The sequence below is a fragment of the Phodopus roborovskii genome, unplaced genomic scaffold, assembly GCF_943737965.1.
Source record: "Phodopus roborovskii unplaced genomic scaffold, PHOROB, whole genome shotgun sequence".
Taxonomy (NCBI): domain Eukaryota; kingdom Metazoa; phylum Chordata; class Mammalia; order Rodentia; family Cricetidae; genus Phodopus; species Phodopus roborovskii.
Genome location: NW_026126645.1, coordinates 2,901,014 through 2,928,134, shown reverse-complemented (window position 1 = coordinate 2,928,134; position 27,121 = coordinate 2,901,014). Strand labels below are relative to the sequence as shown.

The window sequence follows — 27,121 nt, the reverse complement described above, 5'->3', positions numbered from 1 at the left end:
ACTAAGAGAGGGGTCAGGCCTATCTGCTGGGCCATCCCGACTCTGTCCCAATATCTCAGGTCCCTAAGATGACCCTGAAGTGCTCAGAGCCCAGGACCCTAGCCAGACCCTAAAACTGTCCTGACCACCTCCTGGGTGGGCATATGTTCTTGGGGTCCCTGATCAGCAGCCCTGGCCCTGCCCACACATACCAGGCCTCCATCTCCCCTCTCCTGTCCAGGCCGCCTGGCGATGATCGTGACGGAGTACATGGAGAACGGCTCTCTGGATGCCTTCCTCAGGGTATGTCTGTCCGCACTTGGGGGAAGGGTGCACATCCATCACTGCTACCCACACAGGGGTGTGTGTGTTCACTTGCTGTCTATTTGTAAGCAATACCTTCCACCCACCCAAGCTTGCATCTCACATACATGGGGAAGAGGCAGGTGTGAGGGGAATCTTAAGGGCCAGGTGATCAAACTGCTTTCTGGCTCCCTACCATGAAGGTCCCACTGTTGCAAGGGCCCCTACCGCCCTATCCCGAGCTAAGGGAAGATGTGTCCCCTGCCACCTGCACCACCAGCTGGAAGGGAGTGGCTACATTTCCAGCCCCCACTGCTAGGTACTCACTGGGGGGGGCTGCCAGACCTGGAACGTGTAACCTTTGCCTCCATTTTCCCAGAGGAGACACCTCCAGGAGCCAGTGTAAGCAGCCAGACACTTCACTTTGCCCACTGCAGAGTCATCTCTGGTCTCTAGGGAATTATGGGATATTCCCCAGCCCTGAGCCAAGGACTATCCCAAAAGCCCACACCACTCTGTGTCCCCTTGCAGACCCATGATGGGCAGTTCACCATCGTGCAGCTGGTGGGCATGCTTAGAGGGGTGGGCGCTGGCATGCGCTACCTCTCAGACCTGGGCTACATTCACCGTGACCTGGCCGCTCGCAATGTCCTAGTAGATGGCCATCTGGTGTGCAAAGTGTCAGACTTTGGGCTCTCGAGGGCTCTGGAGGATGACCCCGAAGCTGCCTACACCACTGCGGTGCGTTTCCAACACCCTCTTGTGAGCAGGGGAGCGGGGTATAAGCAAAGCTTTATAATTGTCTCTAAAGCATGGAGGGCAGTCATGTTCTAATGTGTTCCTTGGAACACACAATGTGTTTCAGGGGGCTTTAGTCTTGCTTAGCTTTCTAGTGGCTCAGGGACATGGGCTCTGCTAAAACAGGCGCTCTTGGTTGGTGGGCTGGGAAGCAGGACTCTGCCTTGGGCTAGAAGACAAGCCCAGCCCCTGGTCCCTCAACATTGTCATATCTATCCCAGGGAGGGAAGATCCCCATTCGATGGACAGCGCCCGAGGCCATTGCCTTCCGCACTTTCTCCTCAGCCAGTGATGTGTGGAGTTTTGGCGTGGTCATGTGGGAGGTACTGGCCTATGGTGAACGGCCCTACTGGAACATGACCAACCAGGATGTGAGTCTAGGGCCCAGGATAGGGGTACAGTGGTGAGGTCTCAACAGGGAACCCAGCCTGAGCCCAGCACTGTGCCTCCACCCAGGTCATCAGCTCAGTGGAAGAGGGTTACAGGCTGCCAGCGCCCATGGGCTGCCCACGCGCCCTGCACCAACTTATGCTGGACTGCTGGCACAAGGACCATGCCCAGCGACCTCGCTTCTCTCATGTCGTGAGCGTTCTTGACGCCCTGATCCACAGCCCCGAGAACCTTAGGGCCACAGCCACAGTCAGCAGGTACCTGAGCCCTGCACCAGCCCTACTGCCTTCTTCCCAGAGTCCAGCTTTGCAAATCCTTTTCTTTCTGTAGGGCTGGGGTGGAGGGAGAGGGTGCCTGGTGCCCACGATCCTGGCTAAGGCCAGAGCCTTGACAGAATACTCACTGGACCCTCTACTCCCAGGTGCCCACCCCCTGCCTTTGCCAGGAGCTGCTTTGACCTCCGAGGGGGCGGAAGTGGCAGTGGGGACCTCACTGTGGGGGATTGGTTGGACTCCATCCGGATGGGCCGGTACCGGGACCACTTTGCTGCCGGCGGGTACTCCTCTCTTGGCATGGTGCTTCGCATGAATGCCCAGTGAGTGACAGGGCGGGTAAGAGGGTGCAGGGCCAGAGACAATTCCACAGCAGTTCAGGGGTGGGCAGTGGGCTCTCTTCCCAGCTCCCAGACTCCTAAGGCCAAACCAGTGGACCTCACTTCCTTCTCAGGGATGTGCGTGCCCTTGGCATCACCCTCATGGGCCACCAGAAGAAGATCCTTGGAAGCATCCAGACCATGAGGGCCCAGCTGAGCAGCACTCAGGGGCCCCGCCGGCACCTCTGATTCATGGACCCCTGACCCTGGTCATAGCAGCTTTCAGGGGCTTCACAGAGCCACCCAGTAGTTAGGGTAGCTCCTGAGTTCTGCCACAGGACCTACAGTTACAGGAGTCAGGCCCCTGGGACAAGGTTGTTGGTGCTTCAGGTGGATAGAACACCTGCCCTCTGGAGGCACAGGACCTTGTGCCATCTAGAGCCTGGGGTCTCCAACACCAGAATCCAACAGTGACATCACTCACCTACCTGTATGTGCGTGCATGTAGGTGATGGTAAGGGTGTGCTCTCACAAGGTCCTGGCAGCTGATAGAAACAATGTGGGATCATGTCTTTGTTCCCAGTCAGGCCCCAGCACAGATGTGTGCAGGTTACCACGTACGTGCTTATCCACTAGGGCAGGAGTCACATATGTATGACCACATATAACACATCATGAATGGGGAGGCACGATAGTGTGAGCAAGGAATCTGAGCTGACACTGCCCAGCCCCCAGTACCTGTGGGGACCAGGCAGAGGCTCACACCTACTCCCCCAGTGCCTGGAGGCTGGAGCCCAGGCTGCTTCTGAATCACACCAGCACCAGGCCCACTGTCCAGCCTGGGTGAGCCCACCATGGCTGTATCTCAGGTCCGGGCCTCCTTCCTATTTGGGGGAGCCACCTTCAGCTTCTGCCTGGCTCCTCCTGCTGCTCAACAGGAAAACAGGGTTCCTGGCCACTCCCTCTGGCCACCTCCCATAGAGGGTCACAGCAGAGTGAGATGCCCTCACAGGGGCTTGGCTGCCTGGCCATCTGCTCTCATGGCCGTGGTACCTCTTCCCAATTTCTCACTGCCCATCCCTGCCACCCCTGCCCATGCTGGGAACAGGAGCATGGGGCAGATTCTAAGCCCCAATCCCTCCCCTTCCTATACCAGATAGGGATGCTCAGAGATGGGGATTCCTTGTCTGAGGTCACATGACAACCAAATTCTAGAGTTGGGCGCCTTTCCTCCCAGCCATGGTCTGTTAGGATGGGAGGGGTCTGGCAAGCCCATCACCCACAGGCTAACAGCTCCTGTTAACGGCCCACCAGGGTATGTAAATATCTTTTTTTCTACCATGTCAGAATATTTTTTTTCTCACTCCTGACAATGCAAAAATGGTCTTCAAAGCACATAAAAAGCACCCCGGGTGAGAAAGCCCCACCCTGGGGGAGGCAGGGCCCAAGGAGCCCAGCCCAGAGGAAAGGGTGGCCCCCTCCCCTGCCCAGCCCTGCCCACAGCCAGCACAGCACCCCGCGAGACACCAGCACTGAGACCCTTCCCTCCTGCAATAATTCAGGGGCCTCAGCCCCACCCAGGTGCCGCGGCCAGCTCCTGCGCTTCTATATATTATAGTACTATGTAGCCGAGCTGCCCTTCCTTCCTATGGAAGTGGGAAACACGGTCAGGACACGAGGTGGGGGGGACACCCAGTCTTCCACCCCACCCCACTCACCCAGTGTCTGGGCTTGGGATCCTCAGGCAAGGCCTCTGAGGTGGGTCCCCCTTGGGGCTCTTGGGGCCTCTCTGTGGCTCCCATCCTGTCTGGAAATTACCTGTGATGAGAATAAATTCTGTCTCATCTTTGCCTGTGCATTCTGTTTGTTATTTTCCACCCCATTCCTGCTTCCACCAGGGCATCAGAAAAGTGTATTTTGCACCAAGATCCCTCCCAGCCCTCTATCCCAAGAGAAACTGGTATTAGAGAGAATGACCTGCTCAGTCAAGACTGGGGTGCCTATGAACTGAAGCCCCCACACAATGAGATGCATTCCTTCCCTAGGCCAAGTTCTGACGTCAAGGCTGCAATTGGGGTTCAGCCCCAATCCTCACAGCTATTCAATATCCTTGCTAGACTCCTTGTAGGTAAGAAACACGTCCCCTATTGGAGAAAGATGAGAGGTAGAAAAGGTCCCTGGGACCAACTTGCTGGGACTTTAAGGCAAGGCAAGGAGCAACTGAGGATGTAACAACAGGAGGGCAACGTGAGTCAATGGGCATCAGTGCCTGGACAGGACAGGACACGGGAACAGCGGTACTCAAGGCGGTCCATTTGAGCCAATGGCATGGGTGTTTGGGGAAGATGCTTCCATGTTCATAGAGATAAAGAAAGTCTCCAACTGGGTTGGGGGAGTCCTCACTCTTTAGCTCCCTGAGACTGAGAAAGTGAGAACAGAGGAGTCATCAGAGAGCAAACATACTCGGAGGGACCTGTGTCCCGTGCAGCAAGAGCCTCCTGTGAAACCATACCTGATGGAAACTCCAACCTTAGCCTCAGGCCCCTCCCTGTGGCTCCTGCTGTTCTCTGGAAAGAAAAGGCCCAGACTTCATCCTTACACACCGGTCATCAGGCTCTACTGAGCCGCACGTGGGCCGTGAAGCTGAGTGGAGTTTTGTAGAACATCCAGCATGCTGAAAATCCCAGAAATGGGTACAAAGGGCTTAGAGGAAGCCAGAGAGAAGGTCGCCTGGGACTGTCACCAAGGGCTTTCTACAGAAAGAAGCATTTCATCTGCCATTAAATGACAAGAAGAGCTGGGTGTTGATTTTCTGGGGAGCTCTTGGTAGGAGTCGTGGAATGCAGAGGAAAAGAGGGGGGAGCTTGCCGAGGCAGAGTTGATTGTGTCCCCCTCCGTTCTATGCTGCCTCTTGCACTTTGAATAAAAGATTCACCAGCATTGTCCCTGCTATATGACAAGGTCAGCCCAAGGTAAGTATGGAGTACGAAAGAACCCAGAAGGGCCAACATGGTTTTGAAAAGGAACCGTAGGAAGGGCAAGGAAACTCACCCCAGCAGTGTTGGTAACCGTCTTGAAGTGCTAATGGGAGAGTTTGATTTAGTCCCAGCCAGAGACCAACATATGACAATAATAGAGAATCTGTAGCATGAATTTAAAAAATCCAAAGACAGACATGGTGTCAAAGCTGAAGATCAGAGAAGAAAAGCAGCCAATCACTAGCTCTTACCTCTACCTCAGACTGAAAATGGGTGATCCTGTCTCCATGTAATGCCTCCACCAAACCTCAGACTGCAATCCTCTCTTCAGCATGACTCGAGATTTTGCCTAAGACTGACTTATATACCTCTCTCGTTCTGGTGTGAGCTCTTTTAGACTGATTCACTCTCATGTAGCCTTGGGTGGTCTTGAACTCATAGAGATCCATCTGCCTTTGTCTCCTGAGTCCTGGGATTAAAGGTGTGTGCCACCACTGCCTGGCTTCTATGGCTGTGGCTAGCTTTGCATTCTGATCCTTCAGGCAAGCTTTATTAAATCATAAATAATATATCACCACAAGAATCTGCCTCTGAACCGAGCCTGATACATGTGAGAGTTTGACCATGGCAAAGGCAAAGCCGGGTCCCATTTAAGGATGATGTTGGGTCAACTGAGCATGGCAGAAAAGGCAAAATGGACCCCAACTCACACTAGTCACAAAATAAGGTCCAGGGTGACTGTAGTCTTAAATGTATAAAGAAAGCTAATAAAATTTTCAAAAAAAAAGGGGGGCTGGAAAGATGACACAGTGATTAAGGGCACTGGCTGCTCTTCCCAAGGTCCTCAGTTCAGTTCCCAACAACCACATGGTGGCTCACAGCCATCTATAGTGAGATCTGGTGCCCTCTTCTGGCCTGTAGGCATGCATGCAGGCAGAACACTGTATTCATAAGTAAATCTTTTTATAATTTTCTTTTTCAAAAGAAAACAGCTAGAGAAGAAATATCGACAAGGCATAAAAAGAATAAATAATGAAGGAAAATATGATGAGGCGTGATCACTAAACACAAGAACTTCTACTGGAAAATTTAAAAAATAGCTTGAGAGGGGTGTATCTGTTATCCCAGCACGTGGGAGGCAGAAGTAGGAGGCTCTCAAGCCCAAGGCCAGCCTGGGCTACATCGTGAGTGAAGGCCAGTTTGAGCTTCCCAGCAAGAGTTTATATCAATATACTAATAAAAATAATGGGTTTTGTGGTACTAGGAATTGAACTCAGAGCCTTGGGCATGATGCTAGGCAAACTCTTTACCATTAAGATATATTCCCAGCCCAAGAAGAACAGTTTGGTTTTTTTCCCCAAGCTATAAACTATGTGTAGCCAAAACAGAATTTATTTCCAAACTAATTAATGTGTGGTTTTTGTTTTTTTTTTTTTTAATCCAGAGGGTGGTGAGACTTCTCAGTGGGTTATGAAACCTACCACTAAGCCTGACAACCTGAGTTTAATCCCCAGGATTAAATCCCCAAAAGTTGTTCTTTGACTTCTATATGTGCACTGTGGCATATTGCACACATGTCACATACATACATGAATAAGTATGTATATGGGAACCCTTTTATAATCCAAAGGACTTATGAGGTAGCACCAAGGTAGTGCTTGGCATGAGGCCTTGGGCTCCATCTCTAATACCATGAAAGTGAAAAATAAACAATAGCAATAATAACAAAACCTTGAAATAATTTCACCAATCCTGCCCCACCCCCAGAAATAGGAATATGGGCCAGAGATGGACAGATAATAAGAAGAAATATGAATAGCCAATAAAGATATTACAAAGATTTTGAACCAATAAACACAGAAATGCAAAGTAGAACAATAATGAGGCCACAGACTACATCAATCTGAGTGTAGTATCTGCTTAATAACAGCTATGGATGGAGTGGGGGAAACGGCTCTGTTTATAGACTGCTAGTGGAATACAAATTGGGACACTATGAGGAGATGCAAGTTGGCATGCTACTCTGCAGAGTCAATTTGAAAATGCTTAGGAATATTTCATTGTTGTTTGTCTTAAGACAAGGTCTCCTGTAGCCCAGGCTGGACTTGAATTCATTGTGTGTTAGAGGATGACCTTGAACTTTTGATCCTCCTGCCTCCACCTCCAAAGTGCTAGGATATGGGTATGGACCACCCACTACAACCAACTCAGAAACATTTAGTAAATCCAGATGTATGTTTTGGCCAATACCATTATGAATGTGTGCTGTCATAGCTTCTGGCCCCTCAGCAGGACCTGGGATGGAGAGTCCTGCACAGATGATTCATGAGGGGACAGCAGGACAGGGCAGTGTTCTTGCAACATTAGCATTAATGTGATCCAATGGGGTACTGGAGCATTAATGACCCTTTAGCTTATCTCTCTGTACCTTCATGTTAGTCACAAGCTGTGGACCACCCACAAATTCACAAGGGGCAGCTGTGAGCCCTTATCACCCAACTCTCACAGCAGCTGAGGGACAAAGCCACCTACAGACAAAAAGACACCCAGTGAGGCTTTGGGGCTTTGGGGGACAGTGTTGTGAATTAATCTGCTCCCCCTAAGGATGCTAGGCAAGCTGTCTACAGCTAAATTACACTCCCCGCCACAGCCGCAGTCTTTTCACTCACATGCAAAGGCACACGTGTCCATCCCAGCCTAACATGTAACTGATAAGCAGAGGCAAGCAGACAGCTTCTCAGCAGGAGATCAGGAAAACAAACTGCTTAACAAGTACAATGAAATAATCTACCTTGGTTAACACGAGTAACCAGATCCACATGAGTCAGCGTGAGTGAGTCTTCCAAATATCATCCAGGGGGAGAAGTGAATGACAGCAGGACACACATGGTGTCATCTCATTTATGAAAACCTCAGAAGCACATGTTGCAACAGGATCTGAGATTTGGAATGAATAACTGGAAAATGATAACACAGAACATGTGGGGCAGATAAATCCTGGCTTCAACTTCAGTCTATTTGTTGAGTTTCATTGATTTTCTTTTCTAAAAGATAGGACTGAAATAAATATGACCCCAAAAGTGATTTAATGATGGATGCATATATGCCTGTTAATTGTTTTCCCTTTCCTGTGTGTCAAAATAGTCTATGATTAAAAATAAAAATGGTTGGACACGGGAGAGGGGTCTCAGTGGTTAAGAGCACTGGCTGCTTTTACAGAGGACAGGAGTTCGGTTCCCAGCACCCACATTAAGCAGCTCACAAACACCTGTAACTCCAGAGTATTTGATGACCTCTTGTAGTCTCTGCAGGCACCCACAAATATATGAAATGCACATGCATTAAAAATAAGATAAATGTCTGAAACCAGAAGGAATTGGATGTGGTGGCACCTGCCTATAACTCCGGCACCAAGAAGACACAGTTGGGCAGATAGCCAGCCTGAGATTCACCTCAAGACCAATGTGGTGGCTTGAAAGAAAATGCCCCTCAATGGAAGTGGCACTATTAGGAGGTGTGGCCTTATTGGAGTAGGCGAGGTCTTGTTGGAGGAAGTGTATCACTGTGGAAGAAGACTTTGAGGTCTTATATATGCTGAAGACACTGCCCAGTGTCTCAGACCACTTCCTGTCACTTGGGAGTCAAGATGTAGAACTCTGAGCTCCTCCACCACTATGTCTGCCTGCACGCCATCATGTCCCACCATGATGATAATAAACTAAACCTCTGAAATGTAAGCCACCCCATTAAATGCTTTTCTTCATAAGAGTTGCCAAGGTCATGGTGTCACTTCACAGTAACAGAAACCCTAACACAACTTTGCTTCACAAAGCAACATAGGGTTGTGTGTGTGTGTGTGTATATATATATATATATATGGCTTAGCTGTTTAGAACATTAGCTGTTCTTGCTGAGGAACCTGGTTTGGTCCCAGCACCCACACGGTGGATCACAACATCTGTAACTCCAGTTCTAGGGAATATGAAGACTTCTTCTGATCTCTGAGGGGCCAGGCATGTTGTGCTAATGCAGGCAAAACACTCATATACATAAAATGAATCATGAATAAAATTAGATTACTTACAGATCCCTTTTCCCATTCAATTTGCATGTGAATCTGATGCTTCTCTAAAAAATACATTTTGTGAGTGGGTCACCAAGAAGATTCAGTGGGTAAAGGTGTCTGCCACCAAACCTCACAGCCTAAGTTCAAACCCTGGGACCCATATGGTGGAAGGAGAGAACTGACCCCACATGAGCACTGTGCTTGCCATACACCCCACATATACACAAAAAATAAAAATAAAATGCAAAAAGGAATAGCTTTTTGCTGCCGTTGTTTTAATCCACAGGGCGGGTTTTGAGGTGCCTCCGGAAGGCCCAGTGTCTCAAAGAGACTCAAAGAACTGACCCTGTGACACCTCTAGGGATGAGCTGTCCAAGGTTCTGGATTGAGGCAGGGAGCTGTCCAGGGTTCTGGGCTCCAGTGGTAGGCTCAGTCTACATTGCTATATACATGCAGGTCTGAGCCCCAGACAGAAGGACAGGGCTCCGTGTCTTATACTCCCTATGGAAGCTTCCTTATGGCACCCCCGCCCTCAATTCCAGAAAAATTGAACTTTTGAAAACACCAGTTTGGGACTAGAGAGATGGCTTCAGAGATAGAGGAGTTTGCCATGCAAGCTTAACGACCTGAGTTTAATCCTCACACCTATGTGATGGAAAGAGAGAGCCTACTCTTGTTAGCTGTCCTTTGATCACTTCTCAGCCTTTTGGCTAAAATCAAGTGTGAGTTGCCCTTTGATCTTCTCAGATGTGTCATGGCTGGAGCACACACATACACGCAAGCTTGGTTCTCCTTCACTTTTTAAAAAGTTCTATAGCTTCCAGTAGTTATTTTGTTTTATGGTGTTTTGCCTGCATGTATGTCTGTGTGAGGATACCAGAAGCCTTGGAACTGGAGTTACAGACAGGTATGAGCTGACATGTGGGTACTGGGAATTGAACCCAGGTACTCTGGAAGAGAAGCCAGTGCTCTTAACCACCAAGCCATCTCTCTAGCCCCACAAGTTTGGTTCTTAACACCCATGTTAGGTGGCTTACAATTGCCTCTAATTTCCACTCAGGAAGATCCAATGCCATTGGCCTCTGCAGGAACTCATGTGTGGTAATATATGCATGCATGCATACATACATACACATATACACACACACTTAAAAATTGAAAATAATTCTGGCCAGGTGAGGTAGCCATAACTTAGATCCTAGCACTCAGAGGGCAGAGACAGGCAGACCTCTGGGAGTTCAAGGCCAACTTGGTCTACATAATGAATTGTAGGCCTCCAGGACTACACAAACACTATCTAAAATAACAATGATAGTTCTTTTAAAATAAATGAAACTTTAAAATTTTAAACGACCATAAGCCAAATCCCTGATTGCCACTCTCCAAACAGGTTAGTGTTCCATCACACCTGAGACTGTTTCCTGCCTCTGGGCACACACAGGCTGGTCCTCCTACCTGTCCCACCATCACCCCATCCTCCTTCAGCATCCTTCCTTTCATTCCTTGGACCTGTGGGCTTTGCGTTCCCTCTTCCTTCTTCCCCATCTCCCAAGGGCTCAGTCATAGATGACCACCAGAGGACATCACTGCTGGGGCTATCACACCCACCTGTGCCACTGTGCCTGCTGCACCCCCACTGGAGGCCTTATCTAACTCGTGTGATTTTCAGCTTGCTTGCTTTCAGGTCCCTTGTGTGATTTGCTCAGTGCTCTGGCCCCAGCAGGTAGCAAGCCATGTTAGTCGAGTGAATGCTTACAGGGCACCTGTTCTGTGACAGATGTTGCACTTGGGTCTGTAGATTCCAGAATAAATAAGATAATCCTTGCCCTCAGGATGCTCACAGGCTAGAGAGAACAGAGTGCCAAATCGCAGGCTCAGAAGGCGGATAATCCCCCTTTCCCTTATTAAAGAATCAAAGGACTTTAATCTGATGGCTCATCTCCCACCCCTTGTTTATTAACTAAAATAGCCCAAGCCTGCCCAGAGAAGGTCAAGGACTCTCCCAAGCTCACACAACATCAGACGCATGGTCTACATGTGAGTCCAGGCCACATATTTCCTTGTGGTTTGCACTTATAAGAAGTCCTCCTCACCCCCCCCCCCCACTGACTGAAGCCTGTTCGTCTATGTGTCACCACCAGAATGACAATGGGAGAAGTTTGAGCCAGAAACCAGGACGCTTCCCCATTCATAAACAGTGTCTGTACCATCCTACCATCCCCCTCAAATATCCATCTCTCTTGAGCAAGCTTTGCCTGCTTTGGACTTCCCTGAGCAAACTGAAACCTGAAAAGAATGTCTCCTGGGCACCTCACAATAGACAAAGTAGACATAATCCCCCTACCTCCACAGGATGTGACCAGGAGTTTAGAGGGAACACCAGAAGAGGTAGTTAGGGCCCTAAGCCCAGTTTTTTCCTCTGGCTCTGCTTATCTCAGTGTCCATTCCATACTCTTAGTCCTCAGCAAGCCATATGGCCTCTCTGGCCACTAGAAGGTCTTGAAGATCCATCAGGACTTAGGTCTTCTCTGGCCAGCCATGTGTGACTCTTACTTGAGGAATGTCCCTCTTCCCTCCTCCCCCCCTAGACTAATTCTAACCCACAGTGCTGCTCTCAGCCTCTTCACCGTCCCCTAACTCAGAGCCACATGCCTGCTTCTCTGAGATCCCAAAGGATCCCGGGCTTCTCCACTTACATTGCACCATGGTAGACATGTTACTTTCCCCATGGACTAATGAAGGACTGGCCCTGGAGAAATGAAGGAATGGCCCTCTGTAGGCAGAGCACACACAGGCCTGTTCCAGATCTGACCCTAGTAGAATTCAGTGTGGGATAGTGTATCAGTGAAGGAGCCCTAAATTGGGCTCCCGGTCTCTGTTCAGCCAATAGGCCAGGTTCTTCTTCCCTGTGAACATGAGAATGCCATGTATCTTATTTGAGTTTCATTTCATCATCTACAGCATGGAATCACTTTGTGTATCCATCCCACAGGCTTCTTATGAGAGCTTCAGTGCAAGGGACAGATGATTGCTACCTCAAGGAAGTTGGCAAATAGCTGCAATGTGAAAGCCAAGCCATCAAGGATGGGTGCAGCTTTGTAACCAGGAAGGGTAGGCCAGCCAGAATCCCAGATGATACAGCAGCCTCAGCCATGCCTCTTCTGCCTCTTACTGTCTTCTCAGTTTGTCTTCAGTGTCCAGCACCTCACAAGGACCTGCCCACCTCCTTAAGCAGAGTGGCTGGGGAAGGGTCAATGCTGGAAAGTGAGCCGCAGTCCTGGGAGAGTATGCTTTTCTATGTCTCTAGTGTTGGGGCTGGTGGAAGGTGATGAATAAAAGATGGGGAGGGGGAGCTCCTGGAGCTTTAAGAGGGATGTGACGAGCATCAAGAGTGGGGAGATTACCAAGAAAGCATCTCTCTGAATACCAAAAATGCAAAATAAGCCAGAGACACCTTCCAGCTTTGAGATGGCAGAAGCCCAAAGGAAGAAGAAGGGACCTGGGGACTTTGGTGCTGGAGGGAGGAGGGAAGGAGCATGGTTAGCTGGTGCAGATTCAGCCAAGAAGGAAGAAGCTAGTTTCACAGGAAAATTTAAGCCTAGACATAGTCAAGGTGACCCTAGATCTGGGACTGGGAAGCCCAGGGGTGACATCTCTGGTTTGACATCTGTTGGATGTTGACAGCAATTATCCACGTACCCACACGTGCACTAAGGGGGAAGGGACTGCAGAAAGATCTCCTGGGGATGGCCTGAGTCTTTTGAAACCTCAAAGCTCACCCCAAGTGACATACCTTCTCCAACAAGGCCTATAATCCACCCCCAAACAGCCATCAATTGGAGATCAAATATTCAAACATATGGGCCAATAGTAGCCATTCTCATTCAAACCACCACAAGAGGATGTAGTCCATCATGGAATGCATAGCAGTAAGAGAGGCTCTATCCATGGCTGTAGGATGGCTCTATTCATTGCTGGAGGAAGGCCTAACCCAAGGCTATAGGACAGTTCCATCTATAATGGGAGGAGGGCTCCATCCATGGTGATAGGAGGGTTCATCTATAGTGGGGAAGGGAGGGGAGGAAATACCTGAATCTGCAGGAGCTGTTCTTGGTGCTGAAATGACAGCACCTGCCAATATCTGTTGTGGGGGCCTGGGCTGGGCCCCAACTGACTTTGAGAAGCTGTAAACCCTGATTCCAGGATGACTTCAGGTCCTGGGGGTCATATTACTAGGAGCAGAGGACTGTGATTAGGAAAAATTCATTTTCCCACCGTGTTGCATATGGGCCCAGCATGCCTGGAACTTGCTTTACTGTTGGCTGAACACCTCTTTCAGAGCATCAGGGACTCAGGAAGTCTAGATGGCTGATGTATTTGAAAAGAAGGGTGGGTATGCCTGCACAGGTATCACAGTAGAAGAGGTTCTTCCCAGAACCAAGTGGTGGAAGCCCTGGGAAGACAGATTTCAATTAAGAAACACTTCATACAGCAGAGCTCCTCAGTGAGGCTTGTCTTGTCTCAGGAATAGGTGGGCTTCTTAACAGAAAGGGTCCTTGCAGCAGCATATCAGTCTCAAAGCACTATGGCTGCTACCTATTGAGCATCTGTTATTTGCTGGCCACAGCCCACAGGCATGTGTATCCATGGCTCCATGTTACAAATGAGGAAACCATGTTGTAAGAGGGGAAACCACTTGACCATGCTCACACAGCTGGAAAGCCACAGGGCTGGAATCATACATGTGCCTGACTCCAAACCCATGCTCTTGGTTCAGTACAATGAAGAATCCCTGAACAGGCCCAGGGATCAACATTCGGCCCACAGCCTAGCTCCCCAGCTTTCTCTAACTCCCTCCCCTTTTCCTTTCTATGAATGAAAAATAGATGAGCAGGGGCCAAGTGTATGGAGCCCAAGGAGATTAGAATTGATATTTCTTTCATGAGAGTTGGGGTGTTGTTCATCACCATCAGCTCAAGGAAGTCACTACCTGCAAGTCACTCTGGCCACCTATGGGCTGGCCCTGTGGGCTTTTCTGTCTGTGCCACCATCTGCCACTACATCCCCTCCTCCCTTGACCTCCATGGTTCATGAACTGTCCCAGCCTCAACACCATCACTGAGAAGACAAAAAGAATCCAGTGTGTACATCAACTCTGCCTTCTGCAATGAGTTCCAAAGGTGGTTCTAGGAATTGGACAGTGCCAACCTCATGGGTGAGGACTAAGCATGGAAGTCCTAAGAGCTGGCCCACCTCTCATCCATTGCTCCACAACTGGCCACTGTCACAGTCTCTGCTACTGTCTCCACCAGAGGTTTGACAGCCTTCCTATTCTTGCATCCTCAAGACTGGCCACTACAAAGAGATGAGAAGGCTGGGTGTGGTGGCTCACACCTGTAATCACTTAGAAAGGAGTGAAGCAGGAGGATTGTTGTGAATTCAAATCAAGTTTGGGCTACATAGTGAGTTCCGGCCAGCCTGGGCTACAGTGAGACTCTATCTCTAAAAAACAAAACAACAACAACAAAAACAATAATAGGGCTGGGCAAGTGCCTCAGTGGGTAGAGTGCTTGGCTAGTATCCATGAGGCCCCAGGTTCAAGTATCAGCAACAAAATTACAGCAATAATAACAATAATAAATCAAGGCAGGGAAAGGAGACTCCTTTGAGGAGTTCCACAATTCTCAGTAGTCTGAGCTGGGGCTCAAGATGGAGACCTGACCAATGGTAGCTGTTTATGGGTTTGCGAAGGGCTTGTTCCCTGATTTTGTCACCATCTGAAAGTCCAGTGGAGAGCCTCAAAAACTGTGATGCGGCTCAGTCCTGAGGGCTACTGGATTTCCTGCAGTGAACTCAGAGTATGTGACTCTCAGCCCAGACAAGGAGCACTGAGCTGGGAGCATCCCTCCAGAGCACCAAGTAGGAGATGATGTCTCCCCTCCCCCACCTCCTTGTCCTGAGCCCAGACTGTTCTGCTAAGTGGGGGTTATAACAGGATCTTATACGCCAAGTTGTGGGGAGGGTCGGAGGGTGAGAAGGTGGCAGAGAGGTTACAACCCAGCAGGTTCCTTCCAGACTTTCTGAGCCCTCAGTCCCAAGGGCAGGGACAGTGAACTGGGTCTGAACCACTGATGACTGCTGAGTGCAGGTGACCACAGAGCATGCAGCCAGAACCCCACACTCATCTCAGCCCACTGCAGAGCATTCCAGACTCCCTGCCTTGCGTGCTATGGTGCTCTGAGGGGGGTGAGGGGGAGGGGATAATGTCAGGAAGCCTGGGACCCAGGGGAGCACCCTACACGCCAATCTTCCTCACGCTAAGAGCTTGGCACGCAATGTGAAAGCAGCTACCGGGTCTCCCCCTCCTGCTGAGAGCACATGGGGGAACTACCATAGCCCTAGTCCCTAACCCCAGCTGCTGCCTCCTCTCCATTGCCTATCAATCATCCATCCAGCTTCTCGGCAGACAGACTGACCATCCCACCCTGACCTGCTTCAAGCCATCACCATGCTGTCTGCTATAAGTCAGCCCAGCTATCCATCTGTCTGCAAGCCACTCTACCCACTGGCCTTCCCATCTCTATATCAAGTCTGTCTGTCCTTCCAGAGTCACCTCCAGTGCATTTGTATTCCATCCTTATAGCTGTCACGTTGGCCATTGGTAAACGGTCCTGATTGGTTGGGCTGTCCTGTCTTTCACTTGATGTCTCCAGTCTACCTGGCAGGCAGGCAGCCCTACCCTCCTCCTTGTCTGTCTCCTCTCTTGCCCCCTGCTCTTCCTCTGCTCTCTGCTTCTTTCTTTCTTCACACGGAGGTGGTATTATAGTCATGAGAACCACCCCTCAAGGCCATGGACCAGTGAGTGAGTCATGGCAGACAGTCCAGCCACCCTTGGAACCCTGACCTCAGCACAGCATAGCCCTCTGCCAGCCCCAGGCTTCCTATTCCAGCCCCACCGTTCGAGAGAAAGATTTAACTAAATGTATTTGGGGAAGATGAGGTTCAAATTAATGGTGAAAATAAGGTTTTATGATTCCATTTCAGTTTTATTCCTCAACCAATTTTCTCCATTAGCTCAGAGCTGGGAGTGAGCACAGACGTCCTCCTCACTCTTTATGGTAATGCAGGTTAATGTCTGAGTTTGAGGAGCTCAATTAGCAAATTCATGGACAAGGGGGTCTGTTGGCTTCTCTTGTGAAGCCGGGAGATTCATTAACCACAGGGAGACACCAGGTTTCAAGTCCGCATATAAAGCATCAGCTACAGTTCTCCAAGCTTGGAGTCTGGAGCAGAATGGATGTGCAGTACCTGCCTTCAGCACAAGGCTTGGTGCAGGATGTTGGTGGTAGGGTGTGTGCACAGGAGGCTGGGGGGGAGGGAGGGCTTGTCTCAGTCTTCAACACTCAGCATAGGGCTTTGAACAGGAGGCTGCTGCTGCTGCTGCTGCTGGTGTGTGTGTGTGTCAGTCTTCCACACTAAGCAAAGGGCTTGGCACAGGAGGCTGTGTGTGTGTGTGTGTGTGTGTGTCTCAGTCTTCCACACTCAGCACAGGGCTTGGCACAGGAGGCTGAGGGTGTGTGTGTGTGTGTGTGTGTGTGTGTGTGTGTGTGTGTGTGTGTGTGTTCCACAGTCAGCACAGGACTTGGAACAGGAGGCTGGGGGCAGGGGGGGGGAGGGTAGCCTCAGTTTTCCACACTCAGCACAGGGCCTGTGGTGGGTCTGAGTGTAGAACAAATCAGTTAATCACTGTTTTCAGTGCCTGGAACAGAGATGCACAGAACCTGGAAGGAAGGTACTGAAGATTCATTGCAGAAGCTGACACTCCTAGGTCAATGACACTGCTCAGGAAGCCAAGGTGCTTTATCACCAAGTCTGATCCCAAGAACTCATCTTGTAGAAGAAGAGAACTGACCCTCACAATGCCCCTCGACCTCTACACACACCCTGTGACTCAGCTCCATTAAATGAATGTAATAAAACAAAATTGACCACCTCCCTTCCCAAAAGCTCTGTGCCTAGCATGGAGGTGCCACATGGTAAATGCTGCACAACCATTTGTTGATTGACAAGGACTGAATGAGTGGATGGATGAATGTTGTTGGTCTTCATCACCCGCAAGGCAGGCTGTCCAGGCAAGAAGAGAATCCTAGTCTGGAGATCTTGGGGTTGGGGACTTCAAAAGGCAAAGTAACCATTTCCAGGGTCACAGTTTCTAGGTTTTCAGGCTGGGCTGTTAAGTGAAAGTATTACAAATGTCTTCCCATAGGTCCTCTGCTGGTTATCTAGCCCTGATCTCCAAGAGAATGGAACTGGACAGGCAGAGGAAACCCCATTCTCTTTCTAAAGCTGAGTGACTACTTTGAAAATGTGGAAACTGAAGTTCAGAGAGGGAAGTGTCTTGTCCACAGCCACACAGCAATCTAGCAGTAGAGATAGACCCCGAAGTCTATCTCTGGGCCATTCCTGACACTAGAATGTCAGCTTCCTGAGGGACTTTATCACTCTGTTCACTATGAACTTCTGAGTCCCTGGAACCAGGGAGCTAACAACTGCTCTTTATTGAGAGAATGAACCAACTGAGTGGAGATAGGGGGGTTGGAAGTTCTAGGCCTGCTTGAGCTACAGAGTGACTGCAAGACCAGCCTGGACAACTTCATTATATTTTGTCTCAAAATAAAAAGTGAGTAAAAACAGCTGGGAACAAGACTCAGTGATCAAGCACTTGCCCAGGATACATAAGGCCCCAGGTTCAATACCAGTGAGGGAGGAAAAAAAAATAGTAATAATAATGAAAGAAATGAATGAACCTTGTGCCCACCCATGGAAGCAAGAAGGTAACCATCTCCCCATCTGGCCAGTTCCCATCACCTGTGTTACACTGGCGTGAGCATTACTCTAGGCTTTCCCAGGGCTCTGAGGGAAGCTTACCTCCTAGCCCTGTACCCCCTCACCCCCTCCCACCCTCTGCTGCCCCATCCTGGCCATCTTGTGAGCTCTCCTCTACAGAGGCAACTTCACCTGTGACAGATGAGTGAGGGGTTGATTCAGATTATACCTTGCCTGTTCTATACCTGTGCCCTCCATGCACACCCCGCCCCCAGCACCCTGCTGAGGCTGAGCCTTCCACAGCCTTCCAGCTTCCTGAAGTCAAGCCCACGCTGACAGGTCCCTGTCCCCAAGCAGGTGACCCAAACAACCAGCAGGGTCACCTCCCAGGGGCTATAGTCAGAGCTGTGACAGTGAAAAGGAGAAAGGCCTAGCCCAGGGGAAACAAGGCCAGGCCCTGGGCGCCCCCCGCTGAGGGCGCATCAGTTTGGCTGAGGCCTGTGAGTGACGTGAGCTTGACACTTTGCATACAGCCTGGCAGGCACTGCCTGTCTCTCCCAGGAAGGGCCTCTGGTGGGAGGGGTATGATGGGAGAAAGGATGTGACAGCCAGGCCTTTGAGAGCAGCCCATGTACCCTCCTCTTCCAAAAAGTTGAGAACAAAGTAGAAGGCTCCAGTCTATACTGAAGATGCTGACAGGCAGCCGGAGACTATCAGAGGCTCATGGAGGCCGGGAATCATATCCATGCTGCTCTTTACCCACCACAGCTGTGTGGGAGTGAGACCTGGAGGTGTCCATGGTACAGCGAGGATAACTGAGGCTGGAGGCATGAACTGAGGGACCACTACAGAACAGAACTGTCTGACCCCAGAGCCTGTGGGAAGACATAAGGCGGGAGGGTGGGAAGATGATTCAGTAGTTTCTTAACATGTACTGTTTGTTCAGAGAACTAGAGTTAATTCCCAGAACCACAACTTGTAACTTATGCTCCCGGGTATCTGACACCTTCTTCTGGCTTCCTCGGTCACTAACACACACAGCAGACTGGCATACCAACATATGCACATGCACATGGGGGAAATGCATTTTAGAATAAAAAGCTAGGCATGGGAGTGCATGCCTGAAACCCCAACATTGTAGAGACAGAGATGGAGACCCTAAGAGCTCAGTGGTCAGTCATGGTATCTGAAATGTGAAGCTCCAGCAGGGTCAGTAAGAGCCCCCACCCCACCCTCACTCCATCTTCAAGGCAATGAGGTGGAAAGCCATAGAGGAAGACACTCGGTGTCCTGCTCTGAACTCAAGTATACCATACAGAGTAAAAGAAAATGTAATGGTGGAAGATTCATCCGGCCATCCATATAACCAAAGCATCTGGGATGTTCTGGTGGAAGTTCCACTCAAGCCCCCCTCCCCTACCTCCTCCCAAACCCTCTGCATCTCAGAGAGCCTGCCGAATGATGGCCCCTCCCCCAGAGAGGCTCAAGACCACTCTCATGGATATTTAAACTGCAACCCCCCCCCCAGAAAACAGACTCATGGTTTTCCAGCCTCTCCCTTCTCTCTGGGGGGCTGGAAGACCTTCTGGGAGCGTTGTATCCATTAAATGTGGGCCTTTTCTAATTTGGTTTGATTTGGTTTGCCACGTCAGTGGAGAGGTTTATCCGGGCGTAGAAACTTTTCAGAAAGGTGTCAGGAAAAACCCATATTAAAGGGAAGGAGACCCCCTTTCTGTCTAAGTACTTCCTCCTGAGCCAGGAGAGTCAGATTAAAAAAAAAAATGCCCCCAGTCTGTCAGCTAGAGACAGACTTGGTGGCCCTGTTCTACCATGGATTTCCTCACGGTGTGACTTTGGGCCAGTTGCTTAACCCCTCTGGTCCTGAGCAGTGGCCCTCTTACCATAGGGAATCCATTCTCCAGGGCTTGCCAGCGCATCCTGGGCTATAGCCTTGCACTTTGCCTGATATGTGATGGAAAGAGGCCTGATCTGGGACAGGAGGAAGAGGGTAACCCCATCCCCCATGGGGGGATCGGGTGAGCAGAGGTGACTCACCCAAGGTTGTCCAGCCCAGTAAGTGTCCCGTTCAGTGTCTTCCAACCATGTGGCTGCCACAGCGGCAAAAATATTCTAAAACATTTCTGAGCTTCACCTCTGCCCCTTGTTTTGGGTCTTTCTTTCTTTGTTCCTTTTTCTTTGAAGTGAACTAGCACCTCAGGGTTCTCAGAAACTCCCTTTTTGTCTTTTTAAACAAAAAAATAAGCAAACTCGGTCTCGGAGACCCTGAAGATGGGAATGTCACCACGGCTTCCTCTCGCAGCCCCCCCCCCCTGAGACTCAGTGGCTGTCTCCCTGTGTCCCCAGTGGCTGTGCCCATCATGGAAAGGCCCGGCAGGAGGGCCTCACTGGACCAGCTGCTGCATAAACAGTGAAGGACTTCAGACAGACTGGAAAATCAGGTGACACTTCAAAGGCTCAGTGACAGGAGGCAACCGTGATGGGAGAGCGGAGGTGGCCTCCCCTGACGGCCGGCCAGCTGAGAATGGGAGGTTGGACTGTGGCTCTGTTCTCACCAAGATGTGGCCAGAGTAGACAGAAGGACAAGGATGCCTCCCCCGCAGCCGAGGCTGGTATAATATTTGTCAACTGGCAAGCGCTGGGGGCTTGATGTGCCTGCTATGAGGTGAGGGGTACTCGGAGAAGAATCCAGGGGAAGCAGAATAGCTAAGCAGCTCCGGCAAGGCAGCAGATCCTGGACACAGCTGTATGCCAGAAATCCAAGTGGCCCTACCCACTCTGGTGGGACACAATAAGACCCAGGCAAATTAGGCAGTGGGTGAGAACAACACACCTATGAACAGATGGTCTTCTCCACTTTGGATGGAAAAGCTGGACATCTGGCCCCAGGCTGGCTAGGGAAGCTACCTAGTAAGAATGGGTGTGTGAGAGTATGTGTGTATGCATGTGTGTATGTATGTATACATTTGTATGCGTATGCCAATGTGTGTGTACATTTATGTGTTCACACGTGTGTGTGTGAGCATGCACTCACATGCCTGTGTCTTTCTGGACACCTATTTGGTGCTCAAATCTGACTAGGAAGATTCTGGGTTCACTGATCCATCTCCCTCATCTCTGTCTCCTCTCTGTCAGCTTCTTCCCCTTCCCACTGTAGGAAAATGGGACAAGACCACCTGTGTTCTGATCCACCAATTTCTTTCCCTGTGTAGACTCAGACAAGAACTGCTCTCTCCTACCTTTGCTGGGAAATGCCATCCCTTTTCAGTAGCTTCCCCAGGGTGAAGAAGCTTGGGTCACGGAGCCCAGCCTAGCATACTAGTTTATACCTGCCAGCCTCCCGCCTCCTTCCTCGGTGGGCCAAGCCCATTTGTGTGATAGGGACAGTGCCCTGTACCACCAAAGCAACAGTGGGACACCTGTGTAAGCAAGGTGGGTGGACTTGGCACTCTCGAGCCATGTGATGAAGAGAAGGTGCCAGTGTGTGTGCGTGTGTGTGTGTGTGTGTGTGTGTGTGTGTGTGTGTGAGAGAGAGAGAGAGAGAGAGAGTTCGTTCAACAGTTTTTACTCGTCTCAAAGGTTCAGAGAAACGGCTTTTCACACGGCCCCACACCGAGAGCCCACCACCCACATCACAGATTCTCGGCATTCCTCAAATTCCTCTCCCAGTCAATACTTCACCAACAGCAGGAAAAGCCCACCAGGCTGCAGGAGCTGCAGGGGGTATCTGGGTTAGATGGAGGAGGGGGAGACCACAAGGTAAAGATGGCTAGGGTGGGGGTGGCAGGTGATGCTGGCTGTCAGAGGCAGCCTCTGAGCCTGGGGTCTCAGGGGACCCCTCCCCTGTAGTCCCTGGCATGTAGTCTTGTGCACCTGGGGTCTGGGGGATGGGCTGGCCCCAAACTGCTGAGATGTGGGCAGCTGCTGCCCAGGCCCTTTGATGCGACAGAGATGGAGACACACACATGCCCGACAATTAATTAATTGTGACTTTCAGCACATAGCAGCCGCTTCCTATTGATCTCCTCCCGTCTGGAGTGAGAGAGACAATTAGGGGGAGCACGGCCGCCGAGGCTAATTACATATAGCGCGAGAGCCGTGCCTTTCAATGTATTAAGCTCTCATCCCTGCTGTAACCTGTTCACCCTAACTGCTGAGATGCAAAGGGGCCACTCTGCCATAGCTCCCCAGGCTAGTTCCCCTCCCACAGAAGCAGGAAGTCACAGGCTCCTCGTTGCCAAGGAGGGTCTAGCCCAGCCCACATCCAGCTCTGGGACTTGACTGGGAAGCCTGAGGGTTGTCACAGCCTCAGAACCTGTACTACAGATAAGAGGGGGACAGCCTAAAAGTGAGTGGGTAGACACCTCCCAGAGACTGGAGGCTTCATGGATACTGAGCTGTGTCCACACCCACTGAGCAGCTAAGTCTTCCGGAGAAAGCAGCCAGCTTTCTGCTGGGGATCGCATGTGGACACAGGATGTCTGTCAACGGCTGGAGTCTCAGTGCCGTCTGCTGGGATCTTACCACCTGCCTGCAGATAGAAAAGCCTGTCCTTTCATTTTACAGATGTGGAAGGAAGCCAAGGCTCAGAGAAGCACAGCTACTTGCTCAAGGCCACACAGCAGTATGTGCTGAAGTTGAAGTTCTACTCCCTGAGCCCTCTTGGTGCATGGTGAGGTTTGGGTGAGTAATGTCACTTTTGAAGCCTGACATTGGGTACACTGAAAAAATATCTTGATTTTTTTTTTTTTTTTTTTTTAGTCCCTGGGGGCAGGGATGATGACTTGGTGTATAAGTACTTTCTTGAAGACCTGGGTCTAAACCTCCCCCCAAACCCATGTAAGCCAGGTGCTGCAATGCTCCCGTGAGGGAATGGAAGGCTCCCCTGAAGCCCATGGGCCAGCTCACCTGGGGTAGGCAGCAGAGAACAAGATATCCTGTCCCCAACAAGACAGATGGTGCGGCCGGACACTCATGGGTGTCCTCTGACCTCCACATGCTATTGCATGAACACACACACAAGAAAAGGGGGGAGGAAAGGGGGGAGAGAGAGGGAGGCAGAGGGAAAGAGGGAGAGAGGGAGAGGGAGAGAGAGAGAGAGAGAGAGAGAGAGAGAGAGAGAGAGAGAGAGAGAGAGACTACTGAAGTTGGAAACAGCAAAATGGCCAGTAGTTAATGTAAGGATTCAGGCATTACGCTGGCCTGCCCCTGTTACCTGGCAGAATGCACTCAGGCAGTACCCTGGTCAGCCAAGGGGCAAAGGACCCCTATGAAAGAAAGACCCTCGCCCACTTATACTCTGTCCTGTTCTCTTTCTGCTCTCTCTTTATCTCCTCTCTCTCTTTCCCTCTCTTTTCTGCTGTTCTCTTGGGGGGCAGATAGAACATTTCCTGTCCTCTTCTCCCTCTGCCTCTCGTTACCTCTTTTCTCTTTCCTCTCCCTTCCCTTTCTAATAAAACTTCTCACTTAAGCTCTGTGTCTGCCTGGCGTGTTTGTCCCCCCCACCCCTACCCTGCCTCAGTCAACCTCGCCTGCCATAGAATCCACGCAAGGTTTCCCTGGAGCTTTATCATAACAGTCCCTTTGATGGGAACACTGAAGCCCCTAAGGTGGTCACTCACTCGAGGCTGTGTGGGGGTGGATAAGGAAGCAGGGTCACTTCTAAGACATTGCACTAGGGGAAGCTGGGTTTATCCTGCAGGGAGAACTTGCATCCCAACTCACTTTAAAACATGTTAACCTTAGCCATATCCTTAAAGGGCCTCCCCAGTTATGGAAGTGGTGGAGTAAAAAGACAGAGGTCACAGTCCTCTAACGTTTACTGTGACCAGAGACCCAGGTGAGCAGTGACAGACAGAGCATCAGGGGCTCCAGGAGGCAGGCGGCCTTCAGTGGAGAAGCCTTCCTGGGAAGCTAGGAAACGCTCAAGGGCAGGTGGGTTTGGACTGCAGGGACCAGCTGTAGGGAACTGGGAAATCAGGGGCATGGAGGACCAGCAAGGGGCATGCGGGTTGGGGGTGGGGCACACAACCAGATCAGCGCTAATCTGTGCTCTGTGGACCTGAACATGGCACCAAGGAGGTGGCAGTCATAGTGTCTCATGAAAGCAGGGATGTATTGTCCCAGTAAGTCACAGAAGCCCAAAGGGGGGACACAGCACAAATGGCCCTCAGTGGCTGAAGGGTTAATAATACACACACACACACACACACATACATCTGGCTTTGGTAGCATACATACATTTAATTCCCAGTACTCAGGAGGCAGAGGCAGGGAGATCTCGGTGAGTTTGAGGCCAGCCTGGTCTACAAAAGGAGTTCCAGGACAGCCATGGCTACACAGAGAAACCCTGTCTTGAAAAAAACAAAAAACAAACAAAAAAGATATGTCTAAACCCAGCACGGGACACGCCTTTGCTTTAAAATAAGGAAGTCTTGATGTACACCAAGACTGTGTACGGGCTCCACAGCAGGTTAAGAGAAATAAGCACAGAACATACAGTACATGGTCCATGAGCCCCCTGGAATTGTTGAATTCGTAGACACAAGTGTTCTGTTTGGTGACCCAAATGTTATGGCTTCGTGGGAGTGGGGCTGCCCTAGAGAATGAGGAAAGGATTGTGGCGATAGAGGAACACAGTCTTACTCTTTGTCTCTGTCTCTCTTGCTCGCTCTTGCTCTCTCACTGATGCCCCTCTGTCTCTTCCTCTGACTCTTTGTCTCGTTCTCTCTGACTGTCTCTCTCCAAGGTCTTTGCAGGCCAGGCTTTACCTCCAATAATTCCAATGTGCTCCTCACATCTGGCTGTGAACCTTTTTTCTCTTTTCTAACTTTTCTTTAAGTACATTGGTGTTTTGGGTGCAGGATCCCCTGGAACTGGAGTTATACAGACAGCTGTAACTACCATGTGGGTGCTGGGAATTGAGCCTCGGTCCTCTGGAAGAACAGCCAGTGCTCTTAACTACTAAGCCATCTTTCCAGCCCCATTGCAGACCTTCTTAATGCCATTGAACTGTATGTCAGAAATGATTCAGTAGGCATGTCATATACTATATATTTTGCTGCAATATAAAAAGAAGTAGTGACTCTCACAGGTCAGGCTAGGGTTGGGGACATCCAAAGATTTGGAAACTTGGGGGGAAAGAGTGAAATTCAGCCTACTGACCACAAATAACACCTCAGATCTGGGCAAGGGAATAGTGAAGCCTTCAGGTCAAGCTCAGTTGGCTCCAGGCCAAATGACTCTAAGCAGGACACTGCCCCTGCAGCCTCAGTTTCATATCTGTGAAATGGAGGGAACATTAGTCACCTCCCTTCTGTGGGCTGTTGCAAGGACCAAAGGAGGCTGCAACAAGTATGAACTAAGCACCACAGCCAGGCTTGGTGGTACACACCTTAAATCCCAGCACCCAGGAAACACAGACAGGATATCTGTGAGTCTGGTCTATGCAGGAACTTCTAGAACAGCCAAAACTACATAATAGAATGACCTTGTCTCAAATCCATCAATCAATTAATTAAAATAAAGTGCCCACTTTGAACTCAGTGCCTATGTGTGTGAAGGTATGAAGGTATGTGTATACACATATTGCAGGTGTATACAAGTGTGTGTGTGTGTGTGCATTTCCATGTGTGCACACTTGTGGAGGCTGGAGATCAACCCTATGTATCATTTTTCAGGAACTGCCTAATTTTTTTTGAAGATTTGAGAGGGGTGAACAGGTCTCTGCATGCATGCTGAAGCTGGAAGAAAGCATTGGATCCTCAGAGCTTGAATTGCAGATATTGTAGATGCCATGCTTGTTGTATGGGTGCCAGAATCCAAACTCAGGTGCTCATGACTTCACAGCAAGCACTCTAAGCTGCTGAGACGTCTCTCCAGCCTACACCCTGTTTGCGGGGTAAGGCACACAACCAGACCAATGCTAATCTGTGCTCTGTGGACCTGAACACACTGGGATCTGGGGCTCACTTAGTTGACTCAGCTAGCTGGCTAGCCTGAGAGATCTATGTGGGAGTCTGTGTCTCCCCAGCACTGGGATTATAAACACATATCGCCATGCTAGACTTTCTTTTTCTTTTTGTTTTGTTTTGTGTTTCAAAATAGGGTTTCTTTGTGTAGCTTTGGAGTCTGTCTTGGAACTCTCTCTGTAGGCCAAGCTGGCCAAAAACTCACATAGATTCACCTGCCTCTGCCCCCTGAGTTCTGGGATTAAAGGGGGGTACCACCCCCACGCTAGGCTTTCTACATGGGTGCTGAGAATTGAACTCATGTTTGCCATCACCCCAGAATCTATCCTCCAGCTGGCTGTCTTATTCTGTAGCCCAGGCTAGCCTGGAACTCACTTTGTAACCCAGGCTACTCTAAATCTCTAACTCATGGCAGTCTACCTGCTTCACCCTCTTGGAATTATAAGTGTGAGCCAACACACTTGGCTTCTGTGTACACATCAGCTCACGGGACCCTCACATCGATGTTATAGGGATGTCCTATCATTCTGAGTTGCAGCTTTAGGAGAGAAGATGCCAGTGTCGTGGTTACACAGAGGGAAGCTGAGCACCCAAATCCCCATCCTATGATACTGAGAAGGGAGTCCCTGCTGCCATCTCCACTCTCTTCCCTGAACAAGCTCCCAAGAGCATGTCCTGGGGTGCTGCTGCTGCTACCTACACCAGTTACTTGAGTCTCTGGTCCCCCACGATCTTCTGAATGCCACTTCTGTGTCTGCCTTTTCCTGGAGAGTCTAAGCCAAGCCTCTAGAGGTAGCATCCATCTTTTGTTTGAGAGTTCATAGGGCACAGATGGCTAGGTGGAAGAGAACTGGGCTAAGTCAAGTCAGAACCCTGGACAGCTCAACAGGAACCAGTTAGGGATGGTGCCCCCTGCAGGTTCTATGAGAATATGGCCACTCACAGCCCTGAAAAGTAAGAGAGGAGGGTGGTGATCAAGACCATGAGGACACCACCCTGTGCCTTATCAGTCAGGGTAAACTGAGTCACAGGCACTACGAACAGTGCCTCCTCTTCACACCTGCAAAGCTCATCTGGGTCCTAGTGACTCATCAAGACACATGCAGTAAGCCAGGCCCCCAGGATGCTGGAGCTCTACTTGCGACCGGTGAGGATATCTCAGCTGCACCAGCAGAGAAAGAGTTTGCATCTTCGATGTCAC

General features: G+C 50.1%; 1 protein-coding gene across 4 annotated transcripts in view; it reads left to right on the top strand.

Annotated features, from left to right (window-relative positions):
• Epha8 (EPH receptor A8) overlaps positions 1–3,912 on the top strand; it is a 28,839-nt gene extending 24,927 nt beyond the window's left edge. For all 4 annotated transcript variants that reach the window (XM_051173575.1, XM_051173574.1, XM_051173577.1 and 1 more), the window contains 6 exons: positions 221–282; positions 814–1,023; positions 1,302–1,451; positions 1,537–1,727; positions 1,892–2,065; positions 2,197–3,912. In XM_051173575.1, the coding sequence (XP_051029532.1) occupies positions 221–282; positions 814–1,023; positions 1,302–1,451; positions 1,537–1,727; positions 1,892–2,065; positions 2,197–2,311 (902 nt within the window). In that variant the 3' untranslated portion in view covers positions 2,312–3,912. The remainder of the gene's footprint in view (positions 1–220; positions 283–813; positions 1,024–1,301; positions 1,452–1,536; positions 1,728–1,891; positions 2,066–2,196) is intronic.
• The last annotated feature ends 23,209 nt before the right edge of the window (positions 3,913–27,121 follow it).